The following is a 19,634-nucleotide window of genomic DNA, read 5'->3' on the forward strand; positions in this document are numbered from 1 at the left end:
TAAAATAGCTTCAAGGTATAATGTACAGACAAAGGTATGGTAGGATGTGAATACAGTGGAGGTAAACCTAGGTATTGAGTGATGATGAGAGAGATATTGTCTCTAGAAACATCATTGAAACCAGGAGATGTCATCGCATGTGTGGGTGGTGGAACTAATAGGTTGGATAAGGTATAGTGAGCAGGACTAGAGGCTCTACAGTGAAATAAGCCAATAAACACTAACCAGAACAACAATGGACAAGGCATATTGACCTTAAGGAGAGGCATGCTTAGTCGAGTGATCAAAAGGGTCCAGTGAGTAGTGAGGTTGGTTGGGTTCACGGCGATTCAGACAGCTAGCCGGGCCATCGAGAGGTCTGTTTTTAGCCACCCCGTGCGTTTCCATCGGTAGGATTAGTGGGGTTCCGTGTGGTAGAGGGGATCAATCCAATTCGCAAAAAAAAACAATAGATATATTTAGAGGCCCAAGAAAAAATAAATGAAAAAAATAAATAAATTGTCCGATAGGTCTATTCAGATAGCAGCCGATAAGACAGCTAACGATTAGCGGACCGCAGATGGGCGTTCAGGTAATGACGCGACAGAGGAGCCAGTCGGATAACTCCCTCGGGCAGATAACGTCGGTAGTCCAGTTGTGAAGGCCCGGTGGGGCTCCTCGCTGGCAGTAAAACGGGTCCGGATAGGTGATTGTAGCCCAGGAGTGACTGACGGAACTCTTCAGCTGGCTAGCTCCGGAATAATTGATGTTTGCTCCGGAATCGACGTAAGCCAATAGTCACACGGATAGCAGCTAGCTAGCTGCAAGATCCAGGTATAAATGTCCAGAGTTAGCGGTTGAAATCCGGGGACATGGAGAGAAAAATAGGTCCGGTATGTTCCGGTCCGAGCTGCGCCTTACAAAACAGGCGATAGATTTTCGAGCTAAAGGATAGCTGATGACCACAAACTGTGGTTAGCTGAATACTAACGATTAGCCAGTAAAGAAGCTAACTATCTTCTGGATTAGTTTCTGGATTAGCTTCTGGATTAGCTTCTGGCTAGCTTCTGGCTAGCTTCTATGGAGGATTACAGATTTGAGGTAAATAATACTTTCTTTAAAAAAATATATAAATTGGTGAGGCGGGTTGCAGGAGAGTGTTTTGAAGATGAGTTTATGGAAAATAAAAATATATATAAAAAGGTATGCGAAGAAAGTTGTAAATAAATAAATATATACGGGACAAGACGAGTACAAAAGACGTCTGACTGCTATGCCATCTTGGAGCAAGATTTTAATCTCGGACAAAACAGAGATGCTTGTTCTAGGTCCCAAGAAACAAAGATCTTCTGTTGAATCTGACAATTAATCTTGATGGTTGTACAGTCGTGTCAAATTAAACTGTGAAGGACCTCTGTGTTAATCTGGACCCTGATCTCTCTTTTGACGAACATATTAAGACCGTTTTAAGGACAGCTTTTTTCCATCTATGTAACATTGAATTTTGCAAACGTTCTGTCCAAAAATGATGCAGAAAAATTAATCCATGCTTTTGGTACTTCTAGGTTAGACTACTGCAATGCTCTACTTTCCGGATACCCGGATAAAGCACTAAATAAACTTCAGTTAGTAATAACTATGGCTGCTAGAATCCTGACTAGAACCCCAAAATTTGATCATATTACTCCAGTGTTAGCCTCCCTACACTGGCTTCCTGTTTTGGCAAGGGCTGATTTCAAGGTTTTACTGCTAACTTACAAATCATTACATGGGCTTGCTTCTACCTATCTCTCCGATTTGGTCCTGCCATACATACCTACATGTACGCTACGGTCACAGGACGCAGGCCTCCTAATTGTCCTTAGAATTTCTAAGTAAACAGCTGGAGGCAAGGCCTTCTCCTATAGAGCTCCATTTTTATGGAATGTTCTGCCTATCCATGTGAGAGACGCAGACTCAGTCTCAACCTTTAGGTCTTTATTGAAGACTCATCTCTTCAGTAGGTCCTATGATTGAGTGTAGTCTGGCCCTTGCTGTCTCTACCTGGCCGGTTCCCCTCTCTCCACTGGGATTCTCTGCCTCTAACCCTATTACAAGGGCTGAGTCACTGGCTTACTGGTGCTCTTCCATGCCGTCCCTTGGAGGGGTGCGTCACTTGAGTGGGTTGAGTCACTGGTGTGATCTTCCTGTCTGGGTTGGCGCCCCCCATTGGGTTGTGACGTGGCGGAGATCTTTGTGGGCTATACTCGGCCATGTCTCAGGATGGTAAGTTGGTGGTTAAAGATATCCCTCTAGTGGTGTGGGGGCTGTGCTTTGGCAAAGTGGGTGGGGTTATATCCTGCCTGTTTGGCCATGTCCGGGGGTATCATCGGATTGGGCCACAGTGTCTCCTGACCCCTCCTGTCTCAGCCTCCAGTATTTATGCTGCAGTAGTTTGTGTCGGGGGGCTAGGGTCAGTCTGTTATATCTGGAGTACTTCTCCTGTCTTATCCTGTGTCCTGTGAATTTTAAGTATGCTCTCTCTAATTCTCTCTTTCTTTCTCGGAGGACCTGAGCCCTAGGACCATGCCTCAGGACTTCCTGGCATGATGACTCCTTGCTGTCCCCAGTCCACCTGGCCGTGCTGCTGCTCCAATTTCAACTGTTCTGCCTGCGGCTATGGAACCCTGACCTGTTCACCGGATGTGCTACCTGTCCCAGACCTGTTGTTTTCAACTCTCTAGTGACAGTAGGAGCGGTAGAGATACGCTTAATGATTGGCTATGAAAAGCCAACTGACATTTACTCCTGAGGTGCTGACTTGCTGCACCCTCGACAACTACTATGATTATTATTATTGGACCATGCTGGTCATTTATGAACATTTGAACATCTTGGCCATGTTCTGTTATAATCTCCACCCGGCACAGCCCGAAGAGGACTGACCACCCCTCCTAGCCTGGTTCCTCTCTAGGGTTCTTCCTACGTTTTGGCCTTTCTAGGGAGTTTTTCCTAGCCACCGTGCTTCTTCACCTGCATTGCTTGCTGTTTGGGGTTTTAGGCTGTGTTTCTGTACAGCACTTTGAGATATCAGCTGATGTAAGAAGCGCTATATCAATAAATTTTTTTTTTTTTTTTTACATGAGTTTTGTTATCCTGAACTGTCAATTATCACTGACATTGATGTTAGATCATTTTTTTTCTTTCTCTGTGTTAATGGTAACTGATCTGTACTTTTCTTTGTTATTTATAGTGTTAATAATAACTTATCTGCTCTCTCCTACAGGCAGTGGACCCCAGGGCGAGTCAACGAGACGGAGGACGATTTCCTTTGCATTTTCTCAGCAAAAGGGCAAGGCTGGAGAGAGGACAAAGATGCCCAAACCGGTGAGACTCACCTCAGGAAAAAATTATGAAAATTTAGATGTATAAACACATTGGGGAAAACAATATTTACAGGAGGCGTGAAAGTTCAGGTTGTGTTGTGAATTTCACAATGTATTTTCCACCACAACACCTCAGGCTTTGTCCCAAAGTATATTTCACACCATCCAAGAACAGCAGCCACATGTTAGGACACAGTAACCTGACTGTAGCAAACACTCACATACACCGCAGGAGGTTGGTGGCACCTTAATTGGGAAGGACAGGTTCATGGTAATGGCGGGAGCGGAATTAGTGGAATGGCATCAAATACATCACACACCTATTTGATGCCATTCCATTTGCTCCGTCCTCCCCTCAGCAGCCTCCACTGACAACCACACAGTACCCCCCCCTAACACACAAACAAAAACACAGAGTCCTGATTACCCATTTCAGACCTGTTTGGAGAAAACACAAAGGCATCTTTTACTCTTATTTTGAACACACACACACACACACACACAGGCTTATTTAGTTTGTAACAGGCTCAGAGCTTGGGGACAGACTGATGGAGAGCTCCAGAGAGTCTCCATAATCACTGTAAACCCTCCACTCTATAGTCCGTCAATCACTGTAAACTAGAGGTGTCAAACTCATTCCACGGAGGGCCGAGTGTCTGCAGTTTTTTTTTTTTTTGGGGGGGGGGGGTTGTTGTATGTGTGTTAGTGAGTACTTGTTTGTTGTGTGTGTACTTCATCTGTATATTTGTGTCGCTTGTAAGCATGTATCACCATTGTAGGACTATGGTGTGGGGCGTGGTGGGACTTAATGCATTATTGATTTACTGAAACGTTTTGCACATGTCGCCCCTCTGGTTCGCCTCACTACTTTCCCTGCTCCACACCAGCATGCCTGCGCCCACCCGCCGGGGACACAGGCAGGCTTTAAATATTTCATAAGCCGGTTTTCATTAATATAATGGGAATTATCCAAGTCACTAAATCTAATTATCAAGTGTGAAGTTCAGTCACCCATCCCTTTCCCTCAACCTTACCTTAGCCCAAACACATAGAAAAATGTAGGCTCTACCTAATCCTCCACTCTCCACGTCTACCGTCGCTCTCCCCTGCTCTTTATTTTCTCAATACCTTTTGATGTCCTTCTAGTCCTCCCTCTCTATTTTCATCCTCTCCTAGTTTCTCCTTGTGCATATATTATGAAGATATTTTGTGATAGTTTGGTTAGTTTTGGTCTTTGTTAAGGGTTTTGTTAATCTGTTCGTGCACACAAAATGTTTTGACGAAGCTAGCCGAAGTCTACACCCCTTCGTTGGCGATTGGTCAACTGTAGGGGTGGCACGAGTTTCTTTTTCTCGATTTAGTCCGAAAACTCAGTGTGATTCAACATGGCGAACGACAACTTCAAGCGTTTCTTAGCCAAGGAGGGACAGAAGTAAGCAAGACGGAAAGCAACATGCCATCTTCACCAGAGAATGAGGTATGTTGTATTTTCTATTGTAGTCGAGGAAAAGAGTAGCCATGTTTGCGAACTAAACCCAGCCAGCTAGCTCTATCTTAGCAGCATACTCATGTATAGAAAGCAAGCAAGCCAACCAATTAAACTAAAGATCTTTACAACCTTTTGATTAAACATAATTTTGTCAGAGAAAGAAAATCATAAGCTTCCCACATTGGTAACACCTAAGTCAAAGTTCGGTATCAAGGTCCAGCTAGCTAAAATGTTGCAAATGTCTAGCTAGGCCAACTCAACTCTGCTCAAACATTTGCAACATTATAGTCTATTTTAGTCTTGGTTAATGATATTTGATATGTTGTTCATTGGTTGTTTTGGATGGTTTGATTATGTGAACTAAAAAGCCCTCTACTTTTTTCTTTTCCAAGGCACAAACACCAGTGAATGGGGACAGCACCAGGTTTTGTTCTCTGCTCCCCAGCATTGCCTCTTCACTGGCCCCCAGCACTGACTGGTCATTAACCCCCAGCCCATCTCCCGCACTGAGCTGCAGTGCAGAATGGAAAACCATCTCAATGAAGGACCTGGGAAACCCTATCCTGGGCCCACCTCCAATACCTACTCCACTGGCTTGCTCCTCACCAATGCCACAGAGCAGCAGCAGTAGTAGCAGGACTGTGAGAAGAAGTGAGAAAAGAGCTGCAGACTCAGACACATCACCCGTAAAGGTGTTGCAAAGACCGATCTCAAGATCTGGAGAACGTCATGCATTGAGCCACCCAGAGGTAAATCATTTCAGACTCTCCTCCTTTATTCTGATACCCTTTCCTTTCTTTTGTTGTCCTTTTCCCCTCCTCTCCTCACCATGCACACTGCTTGCCACAGACACTCCTAACATGTCCCCCCTCTTCTCATCCTCTCCACAGGGCCCTGGCACCTATAGCTCATTTCATGGATGAACTATTGACAACTCTGGTTGGAATTCGATCACCAGCTGCATGAATTTGTGCATGACTTCAAGAAGACATGCCCCGAACGACTGGGACCACAGTGAAATTAACAACTTGTTGTTCAGACATCTCAGGAGTCAGACTCGAGACAATTTTATTCCATAGACACTTGTCTTGTTGTTTGCGTGTCTGTTTTTCACAGACACATTTGTACTATTCTTCAAATAATTAATTTGTCTGACACTTTAATGATATTTCATTGATGTGTTGTTTACATGTCTGTTCTTAGCAGACACTGTTGTATTGTGGTTTACTTTCAGAGCCCAGATGCAAGAATAAGGTTAATTTTTTTTGTGTGCTGAAAAAGCTCTGTTTCTTCATCTCGATACAAGGTGTTTCAATGCATTCTATTTGATAATCAAGTACTGACAATGTTGGAAGAGCTGTGTGCTGCAGACCTTACAGGCTATCTTTTGTGTGGTGTAGTTCAATCTAAATTAACGCACACAGACATCATAAAATGTGGTTTCAATTCATTAACAAGATTAAAACTACATTTTAGTACGAAATACTTTGGTTCACAGTGCACACAAAGAATGCATGCCTCCATCAAGGGGTGTGTGTGTGAGCAGTCCAAACAAAGTCCTATTCTGCATGATTGGCTGGTCATGGGTTGAGTTGTCCTCTCCTAACCATGTCTTTTTGCACACATGCGGGGGGGGGGGGGAGAAGACATCCCTGAGCTTGTTTCTTGTTTTGCTTGCAAGCTGTGTCGCCCTGGCACGGGAGAGTCTACCTGGCTCTTGGAGATTGTTGTCCCCAGGCCACAACCCACTTCCACTCTCCAGGTTGGTAGTTGCCAGAAGGGAGGGAGTGTCCCCAAAAGCGGGAGACACTTATCTTTCGTTTCGGTTCAAGAGCTTCAATTGTGGAGGACAGGTAGTTGTGGAAGGCAAGACAAGCCTTCAGAATGTCCTTAGCCTTTTCAGGGGTACACTCGATTAGCCGAACAAGAGTCCTCATCCTTGCAGCCATGATGCCGAATGCATTCTCTATGACAACAAGAGTGGCGGTAGTTGTAGGTACGCCCAGGTTCATTGAGATGGACACCTGTGAATGAGAGATAATAAGAATATATGTTAGATATAAAATATAGCCTATTTGGTAAAAAAAATAAAAAAAATAATTCCAGAACCATATTCCAAAAGCCTTAATAAAATGGCATTTCTCATACAGATGTGCATACATCTATACAGTAACAAGGGAAATTAGAAATAGAAAAATTGATTCCAACATTCTATTATCAACATATCTGGATAAGGGCGACTCAGTTTCTCATGTAGGGAGAAAGCTGCATCTCCCAGAAAAACATGGACTTGGTGTTGTGGTGCCTAGTAGGACAGCTGGTGGTGGTAAATCAAGAGTCTTCTGCAGCAGTTTGGACCCAAAATCTTGAAACACTCAACCCGTGCTCTCTTGGCCGTATGTCCCTACATCCGTTTCTGTATCTTTCCTATTATATGTCTTGCTAGGTAAAACAAATCTAGTAGATCCCGGACAAGAGGAGAGGGTGAGGTAATGGAGGTAAAGGGGATGGGTGAGGGTGAAGAGGGATTAGGCAGAGGGTGAAGTGTGATGAGGTAGAGGAGGAGGATGGGTGAAGAGAGGTGCGGTAGAGGAGGAGGGAGTGAAGAGGGGTAAAGCCGGGTCCTCTATGCCTTAAAGCCCCTGGTAACCGGCTTAGCAACAAACAGCTGTGCATTTAATTAGGCCTGTCTGGTACCACACACACACACACAGTTTACCATATGGAAAATCCGTACTCGTCAAGGTTTTATATTTTTGGTGGGGTTGGGGGTATATCAGATTGAATATTGCAGATTGATGGAAGCCACAATGCATAATTTCCAATCCCCCTTATATATATATTTTGTAAATATACAGTACCAGTCAGAATTTTGGACACATCTACTCATTCAAGGGTTTTTCTTTATTTTTTACTATTTTCTACATTGTATAATATTAGTGAAGATATCAAAACTATGAAATAACACATATGGAATAATGTTGTAACCAAAAAAAGAAACCAAAATATATTTTATATTTGAGTTTCTTCAAAGTAGCCACCCTTTGCCTTGATGACAGCTGTGCACACTCTTGTCATTCTCTCAACCAGTTTCATGAGGTAGTTACCTGGAATGCATTTCAATTAACAGGTGTGCTTTGTTAATTTGTGGAATTTCTTTCCTTAATGCGTTTGAGCAATTCAGTTGTGTTGTGACGAGGTAGGGGATAGATATTCGGTAAAAGACCAAGTTCATATTATGTCAAGAACAGCTCAAATAAGCAGAGAAACGACAGTCCATCATTACTTTATGACATAAAGGTCAGTCAATGCAGAACATTTCAAAAACTTTGAAAGTTTCTTCAAGTGCAGTTGCAAAACCATCAAGCGCTATGATGAAACTGGCTCTCATGAGGACCGCCACAGGAAAGGAAGACCCATAGTTACCTCTGCTGCAGAGGATAAGTTATTTTTGGTTCCAACCCCGTGTCTTTGTGAGACGCAGAGTAGGTGAACGGAAGATCTCTGCATGTGTGGTTCCCACCGTGAAGCATGGAGGAGTAGGTGTGAGGGTGCTTTGCTGGTGACATTGTCTGTGATTTATTTAGAATTCAAGGCACAGTTAACCAGCATGGCTACCACAGCATATTGCAGTGATCCACCATCCCATCTGGTTTGCACTTAGTCCCACTATCATTTGTTTTCCAACAGGACAATGACCCAAAACACACCTGCTGTGTAGGGGCTATTTGACCAAGAAGGAGAGTGATGATCTCGCCTTCACAATCACCCAACCTCAACCCAAGTTGGACTGCAGAGTGAAGGAAAAGCAGCCAACAAGTGCTCAGCATATGTGGGAACTCCTTCAAGACTTTTGGAAAAGCATTCCAGGTGAATCTGGTTGGGAGAAAGCTTTGCACACTAGGCAGTCATCAAGGCAAAGGGCGTTTTTGGGTTACTACATGATTTCATAGTTTTGATATCTTCACTATTATTCCACAATTTTGTTATATATTTTCTCCTAACCCTACCACCCCTCCCCTAATTGGAGTAAACTAATGGACAACAAGACTTATGCTTCTAGTTCCGTCTTCTACGTACGTACTGTATACATGTTCACAGACGGAGTATAGTTTACAATAGTTATCTTTTGTTTGTTTTTCAGAACTTTCATAAAAGTTCTGAACCTTTCTATTCTCATAGATTCTACATATTGTAAATTAAAGAAACATTTTTCTTATGAGTATAATTGTTATTGATCGATTGACTATGACTTTTTAAATCACCTAGCAGTGCTATTTGCAGAGTTAGCCCCAGGTAAATGTTGCAATTATTCAGCCATTCTTGAACCTGCGACCAAAAACAAGCTACATATGGCCAGTAGTAAAAATAATTATCTAATGATTCTGTCTCTTCGCAGCAAAATCTGCAGAGCTGGGATGGTTCTATACCCCATATACATGTATATAACATTCTATTGATTGCAATAATTTTGTATAATCAGTTAAACTGAAAGGTTTTGAATCCAGCGTTGTCTTGTGTATCAGTTCACAAACCATGTACCGATTCAATGGCACATCTCTTCACAACTATTTTGCTATCTACAAGTCACAGCTGTCCATCTTTAACCAATTTTTACCAATACTTATCAAGTGTTGCTTGGGTTGGGGATATGTAACGGGCTACCTTTGCTTTGGGGGTCACTGGACAAAAAGAAATAGCCACTCAAGCATAAAGATTGTGTTATCGGTTTTTTTTGTTGCCTGGTTTTCTATGCCATTTCCAATTTACTTCCTGAATTAGCTGCAAAGAAACGGAATTGACCGCTAACTAGCAGACGTTGCTACTGTATTTATAGCCGAGTTGCAGTCAGAGAATGGAGGGTTCTAGTATTCACTGTGCACTGCTGTCTCTGTGTTTTGTCAGTTGGTGATCAGCCCCTATCAGTTCTGAGACATCTTGCTCTGTTTGCTGTTCTATTCTACAGTATATGTCAGTTTCTCTCCCTCCCTCCCGCTCAGTTTCTCTCCCTCTGTTTCTCTCCTGCTCAGTTTCGCTCCCTCTCTCTCCTGCTCAGTTTCTCTCCTGCTCAGTTTCTCTCCTGCTCAGTTTCTCTCCCTCTCTCCCCAGCTCAGTTTCTCTCCCGCTCAGTAGAGAGTTTCTCTCCCGCTCAGTAGAGAGTTTCTCTCCCGCTCAGTAGAGAGTTTCTCTCCAGCTCAGTAGAGTTTCTCTCCAGCTCAGTAGAGAGTTTCTCTCCTGCTCAGTTTCTCTCCTGCTCAGTTTCTCTCCTGCTCAGTTTTGCTCCCCCTCTCTCCTGCTCAGTTTCTTTCCCGCTCAGTTTCTCTCCCGCTCAGTTTCTCTCCCGCTCAGTTTCTCTCCCGCTCAGTTTCTCTCCTGCTCAGTTTCTCTCGCTCTCTCTTGCTCTCGAACACGCATACACAAACATATTAAATTATTTCCTTATAGAAATAAGCTATTGATGGGCTATAGGATGGGTACTGCTACGACACAAAGGAAATTATCTTTACAACGCACCAGAATTACCTCCAATACCAGGATCTAGGCCACACAATCATTTCTTGAAGGGTTAAAAGTGGTCTACCTGCAAGACTTCTGTAGCTAGTCCTGTAGCTATTGAAGTGTATAATTATATATATTTGTATAAACTTTTTAATAAAGACCGTTTAGATCGAACATAATCAATCTATGTTAGATTTGTGGAATATATATCGTGCAACCTTTCCGTTTTAAAGTGGTCCATCATGCGTTAATGATGCAGTGTTACTAAGGTCCCATCTCCCAGCCTAATAGGTTAATCCTACAGTCATTGTTTTCTGTGCCCCAGTCAGTGTTTAAATCCCTGTTTAGTGGTGTTGGGCAGCTTTTTACAATTACATTAAAGCAAGCCCGCAAGGTGTCTGCCACGTTGTCAGCCACCTGTTACGCACGTGCACACATGCATATGTGCAGACACGCTTACACGTGTGTGTGTGCGCACACACACAGTCTTGTATAAATAACCTTAAGTCCCATTCAAAATAATATTTTCCCTAGCCCTGAACCTAAAACTAACCCTAGCTCCTTACCCTAACCTTTAACTTAAAACCTAACCTTAACCCTAAACCTACAGTAGACCTAGCTCCTAAACCTAAAACTAACCATAAGCCTAACTGTAACCCTTAACCCCCTAGAATAGCATTTGACCTTGTGGGGACTAGCAAAAGTTGCTTGTTTATTATTATTGTGGTGACTTCATAGACATGGTTTGTCAAGATCTGTGTGGAAGAACTTGACTGACCTACACAGAACCCTGACCTCAACCCCATTGAACACCTTTGGGATTAATTGGAAAGCCGACTGCGAGCCAGGCTTAATCGCCTAACTTTAGTGCGTGACCTCACTAATGCTCTTCTGGCTGAATGGAAGCAAGTCCCGTCAGCAATGTATAGGGGTGGAAAACCTTCTTAGAAGATTAGAGGCTGTTATAGCAGCGAAGGGGGTAACAACTCCATATTAATGCCCATGATTTTGGAATGAGATGTAATATGAGCAGGTACAGTGGGGCAAAAAGGTATTTAGTCAGCCACCAATTGTGCAAGTTCTCCCACTTAAAAAGATGAGAGGCCTGTAATTTTCATTATAGATACACTTCAACTATGACAGACAAAATGAGAAAAAAAATCACATTGTAGGATTTTTTATCAAATCAAATCAAATTTATTTATATAGCCCTTCGTACATCAGCTGATATCTCAAAGTGCTGTACAGAAACCCAGCCTAAAACCCCAAACAGCAAGCAATGCAGGTGTAGAAGCACGGTGGCTAGGAAAAACTCCCTAGAAAGGCCAAAACATAGGAAGAAACCTAGAGAGGAACCAGGCTATGTGGGGTGGCCAGTCCTCTTCTGGCTGTGCCGGGTGGAGATTATAACAGAACATGGCCAAGATGTTCAAATGTTCATAAATGACCAGCATGGTCGAATAATAATAAGGCAGAACAATTGAAACTGGAGCAGCAGCACAGTCAGGTGGAAGTTGAAACTGGAACAGCAGCATGGCCAGGTGTTTTTTTAATGAATTTATTTGCAAATGATGGTGGAAAATAAGTATTTGGTCAATAACAAAAGTTTATCTCAATACTTTGTTATATACCCTTTGTTGGCAATGAAAGAGGTCAAACGTTTTCTGTAAGTCTTCACAAGGTTTTCACACACTGTTGCTGGTATTTTGGCCCATTCCTCCATGCAGATCTCCTCTAGAGCAGTGATGTTTTGGGGCTGTTGCTAGGCAACACGGATTTTCAACTCCCTCCAAAGATTTTCTATGGGGTTGAGATCTGGAGACTGGCTAGGCCACTCCAGGACCACTCCTTCGTTGCCCGGGCGGTTAATTAAAAAGTATTATCCCCCCCCACCTTTATTTAACCAGGTAGGCTAGTTGAGAACAAGTTCTCATTTGCAACTGCGTTTGGGATCATTGTCATGCTGAAAGATCCAGCCACTTTTCATCTTCAATGCCCTTGCTGATGGAAGGAGGTTTTCACTCAAAATCTCACGATACATGGCCCCATTCATTCTTTCCTTTACACGGATCAGTCGTCCTGGTCCCTTTGCAGAAAAACAGCCCCAAAGCATGATGTTTCCTCCCCCATGCTTCACAGTAGATATGGTGTTCTTTGGATGCAACTCAGCATTCTTTGTCCTCCAAACATGACGAGTTGAGTTTTTACCAAAAAGTTATATTTTGGTTTCATCTGACCATATGACATTCTCCCAATCTTCTTCTGGATCATCCAAATGCTCTCTAGCAAACTTCAGACGGGCCTGGACATGTACTGGCTTAAGCAGGGGGACACGTCTGGCACTGCAGGATTTGAGTCCCTGGCGGCGTAGTGTGTTACTGATGGTAGGCTTTGTTACTTTGGTCCCAGCTCTCTGCAGGTCATTCACTAGGTCCCCCCGTGTGGTTCTGAGATTTTTGCTCACCGTTCTTGTGATCATTTTGACCCCACGGGGTGAGATCTTGCGTAGAGCCCCAGATCGAGGGAGATATCAGTGGTCTTGTATGTCTTCCATTTCCTAATAATTGCTCCCACAGTTGATTTCTTCAAACCAAGCTGCTTACCTATTGCAGATTCAGTCTTCCCAGCCTGGTGCAGGTCTACAATTTTGTTTCTGGTGTCTTTGACAGCTCTTTGGTCTTGGCCATAGTGGAGTTTGGAGTGTGACTGTTTGAGGTTGTGGACAGGTGTCTTTTATACTGATAACAAGTTCAAACAGGTGCCATTAATACAGGTAACGAGTGGAGGACAGAGGAGCCTCTTAAAGAAGAGGTCTGTGAGAGCCAGAAATCTGGCTTGTTTGTAGGTGACCAAATACTTATTTTCCACCATAATTTGCAAATAAATTCATAAAAATCCTACAATGTGATTTTCTGGATTTTTTTTCCCTCATTTTGTCTGTCATAGTTGAAGTGTACCTATGATGAAAATTACAGGCCTCATCTTTTTAAGTGGGAGAACTTGCACAATTGGTGGCTGACTAAATACCTTTTTGCCCCACTGTATCTACTAGAGGTCGACCAATAAGGATTTTTCAACGCCAATACCGATTATTGGAGCACCAAAAAAAAGCTGACACCGATTTAAAAAAAATATATATATAATAATAATAATTAAACAAAATTAAATAAAACGTTTTTTTATTTGTAATAATAACACTTACAACAATACTGAATTAACACTTACTTTAACTTAATATAATACATCAATAAAAATCCATTTAGCCTCAAATAAATAATGAAACATGTTCAATTTGGTTTAAATAATGCAAAAACAAAATGTTGAAGTAAAAGTGCAATATGTGCCATGTAAAAAAAGCTAACGTTTGAGTTCCTTGCTCAGCACATGAGACAGTTGGTGGTTCCTTTTAACATGAGACTTCAATATTCCAAGGTAAGAGGTTTTAGGTTGTAGTTAATATAGTATTTATAGGACTATTTCTCTCTATACCATTTTGTTTTTCATATACCTTTTGACTGTTGGATGTTCTTATAGGCACTATAGTATTGCCAGTGTAACAGTATAGCTTCCGTCCCTCTCCTCGCGCCTACCTAGGCTCGAAACAGGATCACATCGACAACAGCCACACTCGAAGCAGTGTTACCCATCTCTCCACAAAAGCCGCGGCCTTTGCAGAGCAAGGGGAATAACTACTCCAAGTCTCAGAGTGAGTGACGTTTGAAACGCTATTAGCGCACACCCAGCTAACTAGCTAGCCATTTCACATCGGTTACACCAGCCATTAGACTGATAGGCTTGAAGTCATAACCAGCGCTGTGCTCCTCGTGGAGTGCAATGAGAGGCAGGTGGTTAGAGCGTTGGACTAGTTAACTGTAAGGTTGCAAGATTGGATCCCCCGAGCGGACAAAGTGAAAATCGGTCGTTCTGCCCCTGAACAAGGCAGTTAACCCACCGTTCCTAGGCCGTCATTGAAAATAAGAATGTGTTCTTAGCTGACTTTTGTTTAAATCGGCTAAATCGGCACCCAAAAATACCAATTTCAATTGTTATGAAAACTTGAAATCGGCCCTAATTAATCGGTCATTCCGATTAATTGGTCGACCTCTAGTATCTATATACTTTTGGTCATGTAGTGTGTATATACAGTACCAGGAAAAATAAACAATTTAATTAATTTTAGATTAAGGTTGTTACGAAACAAAATTTGGAAAATGTTAAGGGGTGTGAATACTTTCCCAATACACTGTATATATATCAGTGCCTTCAGAAAGTATTCACACCCCTTGACTTTTTCCACATTTTGTTGTGTTAAGGCCTGCATTTAAAATTGATTTAATTTAGATTTCTTTTGTCACTAGCCTACCCACAACATCCCATAATGTCAAAGTGGAATTATTTTTTAATCATGTTTTCACTTTGTAATTATGGGGTATTGTGTGTAGATGGGTGAGAAAATAATAACTATTTAATAAATGTTGAATTCAGTCTGTAACACAACATAATGTGGAATAAGTCCAGAGGTATGAATACTTTCTGAAGACACTTATATACGAACCAAACCCTTCATACAGCCCCATCCTAACCCTCCGTAACCCTAATTTACACAACACATACAGACAAAGTACTTACTGTATATATAGACACCAAAGCCGTGACCCACTAAACCTCCGACAGCCCTGTCCTGACCTGCTAATTCACTGACTACCAACATGTCAACATCCTCCTCTAATAATACCTGACCTACTGCTTTCTATGTGCATGCTCTTCTAGCATTGCACCCCTCTCCTCATGCACACTCTTGATAGGTCCCCTCTCCTCATGCACACTCTTGATAGGTCCCCTCTCCTCATGCACACTCTTGATAGGTCCCCTCTCCTCATGCACACTCCTGATAGATCCGCTCTCCTTGTGCACGCTCCTGATAGATCCGCTCTCCTTGTGCACACTCCTTTAGCCTGACTTCCTTAGCATATTCTCTTGCTCCTCTTTCCTAGTGCACAATCAAAAGGCACATCCTCCGCTTGTGCACACTGCTCTAAGTGTGTGCATGCCCTTCAAGCTTCTGTCTCTGGCATGCACACCCCTCTTACTGCTAGTGAATTGTCCCCAGCTGCTGCTGCTGCTGGCGGTGATGTACTGTATATAGCAAGGCCAGTGCTGTCAGTCTGTCTGCTGAGTTGGCTAACTATGCACTGGGATATTTACTCCCTCTGTCACACGTCTTATTGCAGATCTCCGCTCGGCTCTGACTTGCTCTCTCTCTCAATTCAATTTCTTTTTCAATTTAATGGCTTTATTGGGAAACATATGTTTACAAAGTGAAATAAACAATAAAAATGTACAGTAAACATTACACTCACAAAAGTTAAAAAAGAATAAAGACTTCAAATGTCATCTGTCTATATACAGTGTTGTAATGATGTGCAAATAGTTAAAGTACAAAAGGGAAAATAATTAAACATAAATATAGGTTGTATTTACAATGGTGTCTTTTCACTGGTTGCGCTTTTCTTGTGGCAACTGGTCACTAATATTGCTGCTGTGATTGCACACTGTGGTATTTCACACAATAGATATGGGAGTTTATCAAAATTGGATTTGTTTCTGAATTCTTTGTGGGTCTGTGTAATCTGAGGGAAATATGTATCTCTAATATGGTCATACATTTGGCAGGAGGTTAGGAAGTGCAGCTCAGTTTCCACCTCATTTTGTGGGCAGTGTGCACATAGCCGGTCTTCTCTTGAAAGTCAGGTCTGCCTACTGCGGACTTTCTCAATAGCAAGGCTATGCTCACTGAGTCTGTTCTCTCTCTCTCTCTCATCTCTCTTCTCTCTCCATGTGCCAGTCTCTTTCTTCTACCAGCCTCTACTCTTCCTTCCTCCCTTAGGTTATATCCGGTTGATACTGTACCACTGGCTCTGGCTGAGCCTGACTTGCTGCAGTCACAGACACACACTGAAGCAATGGAAGTTATTATACACTGACTGGGAAATAGATGGCCACATATTGGCGCTGAAGCTACAAATGACCCATATAGTTATGATGGGCTAAATTAATATTGATGTTTGGTTATGAGACTTGTTGTTATTTATTTGTTTATTAGGATCCCCATTAGCTTTTGCAGAAGAAGCAGCTACTCTTCCTGGGGTCTACAATTAAACACAGAACATGACAAGTAACAAAACACTGATACATTGATAGACAAGGACAGTCACAGAAATGTAAAATACAACAATTTACAAACAATGTGTGTTTGTCCCTTCACAGTCACCGCTGTTCCATGAGTTGTTTTTTAATAATTAAAAAAAAGGTAATTATGCTGTTTGCTTGAGAAATTGGAGATGGAACGGAGTTCCATGCGATCGTTGCTCTGTATAAAATTGTGCAGAGACCCCTGGTGGTATGTTAGGTGGTGTATGTATGGATAACTGAGTTGAATTTTTTGATTATGCAGACAATCTGGAATTTTTGTCACATTAAAAGTTCTCATAAATACTATAAGAGAAGCAGTTAATATCTTGTCAACCCTCAACCAGGAAAGACTGGCATGCATGTTGTGGATGTTAGTTCTGCATGTGTAGATAAAGGCATGCTGCTCTGTTTTGAGCCAGCTGCAGCTTTGCTAGGTCTTTCTTTGCTGCCCTTGGCCATATTACCAAATAGTAATCAAGATGGGACAAGACCAGCGCCTGAACAACTAGTACAGTTGATTTTTGTGTCAAAAACACAGAACCTCTTTTTATAACAGACCCCCCCCCCCCCCATCGTCACAACGACTTTGTAAATATGACTTGCAAATGATAATTGACCATCCAATGTTATACCTAGGAGTTCAGCTTCCTCAATTTGCTCAATGGTCACAACCTTTATTAACAACTCCAGCTGGTGTTTAAAGCTTAGAGAATGTTTTGAACCAAATACAATGCGTTTAGTTTTAGATGTATTTAAGTCCATTTGATTAATAAGCCACCATTATGATACTGACTATAACTCCTCAGATTTTCAGTGAGCTCACTGGCTTTGGGTGCTGACATGAGTGTGGAATAACCCACACACATAGTCATTCTAGCTTTGTGTAAGACCAGTAGCAAATCATAAAAAATAGAGAAGAATAATGGCCCAAGGCAACTGCCCTGAGGGACACTGCACTGTACATATCTGATGTTAGAGAAGCTTCCATTGAAGAACACTCTCTGGGTTATATAGGATAAATAACCATGTGATGGCAGTTGATGTAAAGCCATAGCAAGTATGTGTTATTTATGTCAATAACATCAACGGCTGCATTGAAATCTAACAATACAGCTCCAACTATCAACTTATAACCATCATCAGTCATCTGAGTCAGTGGTGCAAGTTGAGTGCTCTTTTCTAGATGCATGCTGAAAGTCTGTAGTTACCTTGTTCTCTGAAAAATATAATTGTATTTCGTCAAACACTATAATCCATCAGTTTACTAAAAACAGGCAGCAAACTGATTGGGCGGCTGTTAGAGCCAGCAAAGTGCTTTGCTATTTTTTGTTTTCCATCAAGTTGTCTATACCTGGTGGCTTATCATTATTAATGGATAACAATAGTTTTTACAACTCTCCCACACTAATTTGACCAAATTCAAAAAGGCAATCCTTCTCTTTCATTATTAGATATTTCATACCAAAATATGATGCTTCACTGTTCAATGTAATTTAATTTCACTAGTGAAATAGCAATTGAAATTAATGGCAATATCAAAAGGTTTTGTTTTATATGACCCATCAACTTCAATGAACGATGTAGATGTATTGGGTTTTCTGACCATGATGCTCATTCAAGGTACTCAAGTCTTTTTCTATTTTGTTTTATGTCATTTATATCTGTTTGGTAATATAATGTATAATTTTCTTAAGTTTAGTCACCACATTTCTCAATTCACAGTATGTCAAACAATCATCTGAGAAAAAAAATAAAAAATCATCTGAGCATGCCACCTCTTTTGCATTATTTCTTTGAACCATACCATTTTTCAATTCATCATTAATCCAGGGGGCTCTAATGGTTCTCACAGTTGCATGCTTGTCAATCATTTGTATGAATAATTGTACAAATACTTCCGGTGTTGCATCTGGATTCACTTCCTCATGCACATCAGACCAACATACATTCTTTAACAAAAGAATCCTAAGAAAACATTTTGTATGATTTCTTATGAATTTCTTTAGGCCCAACCTTTGGAGCTTTGACTTTCCTTGTTATTGCCAAAATGTTATGGTCACTACAGCCAATGAAAACTAATATTGCTTTGGAGCAAAGTTATTCAGCATTATTGAAGATATGATCAAAGTGGATGTTACAGATCCAACACTATTGGTATGTACTCAAGATGGTTGAGTGATAATCGGGGTTAGATTACAGGCATTAGGCACAGTTAGAAGTTTCCTCTTGAGACATCAGCTACAGTTGAAGTCAGAAGTTTTTATACACTTAGGTTGGAGTCATTACAACTCATTTTCAACCACTCCACAAATTTATTGTTAACAAACTATAGTTTTGGCAAGTCCGTTAGGACATCTACTTTGTGCATGACACAAGTACTTTTTCCAACTTTTGTTTAGACATATTATTTAACTTATAAATTCACTGTATCACAATTCCAGTGGGTCAGAAGTTTACATACACTAGGTTGACTGTGCCTTTAAACAGCTCTGAAAATTCCAGAACATGTCATGGCTTTAGAAGCTTCTGATAGGCTAATTGACATCATTTGAGTCAATTGGAGGTGTACCCGTGTATATATTTCAAGGCCTACCTTCAAATTCAGTGCCACTTTGCTTGACATCATGGGAAAGTCAAAATAAATCAGCCAAGACCTCAGAAAAATAATTGTAGACTTCCACAAGTCTGGTTCATCCTTGGGAGCAATTTCCAAACGCATGAAGGTACCACGTTCATCTGTACAAACAATACTACGCAAGTATAAACACTATGGGACCACGCAGCCGTCATACTGCTCAGGAAGGAGACTCATTCTGTCTCCTAGAGATGAATGTACTTTGGTGCGAAAAGTGCAAATCAATCACAGAACAACAGCAAAGGACCTTGCGAAGATGCTGGAGGAAACAGGTACAAAAGTATCTATAGCCACAGTAAAACAAGTCCTATATCAACATAACCTGAAAGGCCGGTCAGCAAGGAAGAAGCCACTGCTCCAAAACCGCCATAATAAAGCCAGACTACGGTTTGCAACTGCACATGGGGACAAAGATCGTACTTTTTGGAGAAATGTCCTCTGGTCTGATGAAACAAAAATATAACTGTTTGGCCAT

At 41.6% G+C, this 19,634-nt stretch overlaps 1 protein-coding gene and 1 long non-coding RNA gene across 3 annotated transcripts in view; both read left to right on the forward strand.

Annotated features, from left to right (window-relative positions):
• Positions 1 to 19,634, forward strand: part of LOC115112370 (radixin) — a 65,829-nt gene that overhangs the window by 17,516 nt on the left and 28,679 nt on the right. Inside the window, exons 2-3 of one of the 2 annotated variants that reach the window (XM_065014569.1) lie at positions 3,245 to 3,345; positions 8,524 to 8,703. Coding sequence is in view for 1 of the 2 variants with exons in the window: in XM_029639393.2 (XP_029495253.2) it covers positions 3,334 to 3,345 (12 nt within the window). In the remaining variant the exon portion in view is untranslated. The remainder of the gene's footprint in view (positions 1 to 3,244; positions 3,346 to 8,523; positions 8,704 to 19,634) is intronic. The other variant, XM_029639393.2, reaches the window with a different exon arrangement.
• Positions 4,063 to 8,515, forward strand: LOC135567072 (uncharacterized). Its single transcript, XR_010462252.1, has 3 exons — positions 4,063 to 4,821; positions 5,226 to 5,582; positions 5,724 to 8,515. It is a non-coding gene; the product is annotated as an uncharacterized LOC135567072 (long non-coding RNA).

This window comes from Oncorhynchus nerka, linkage group LG3 (assembly GCF_034236695.1).
Source record: "Oncorhynchus nerka isolate Pitt River linkage group LG3, Oner_Uvic_2.0, whole genome shotgun sequence".
NCBI classification, from domain to species: domain Eukaryota; kingdom Metazoa; phylum Chordata; class Actinopteri; order Salmoniformes; family Salmonidae; genus Oncorhynchus; species Oncorhynchus nerka.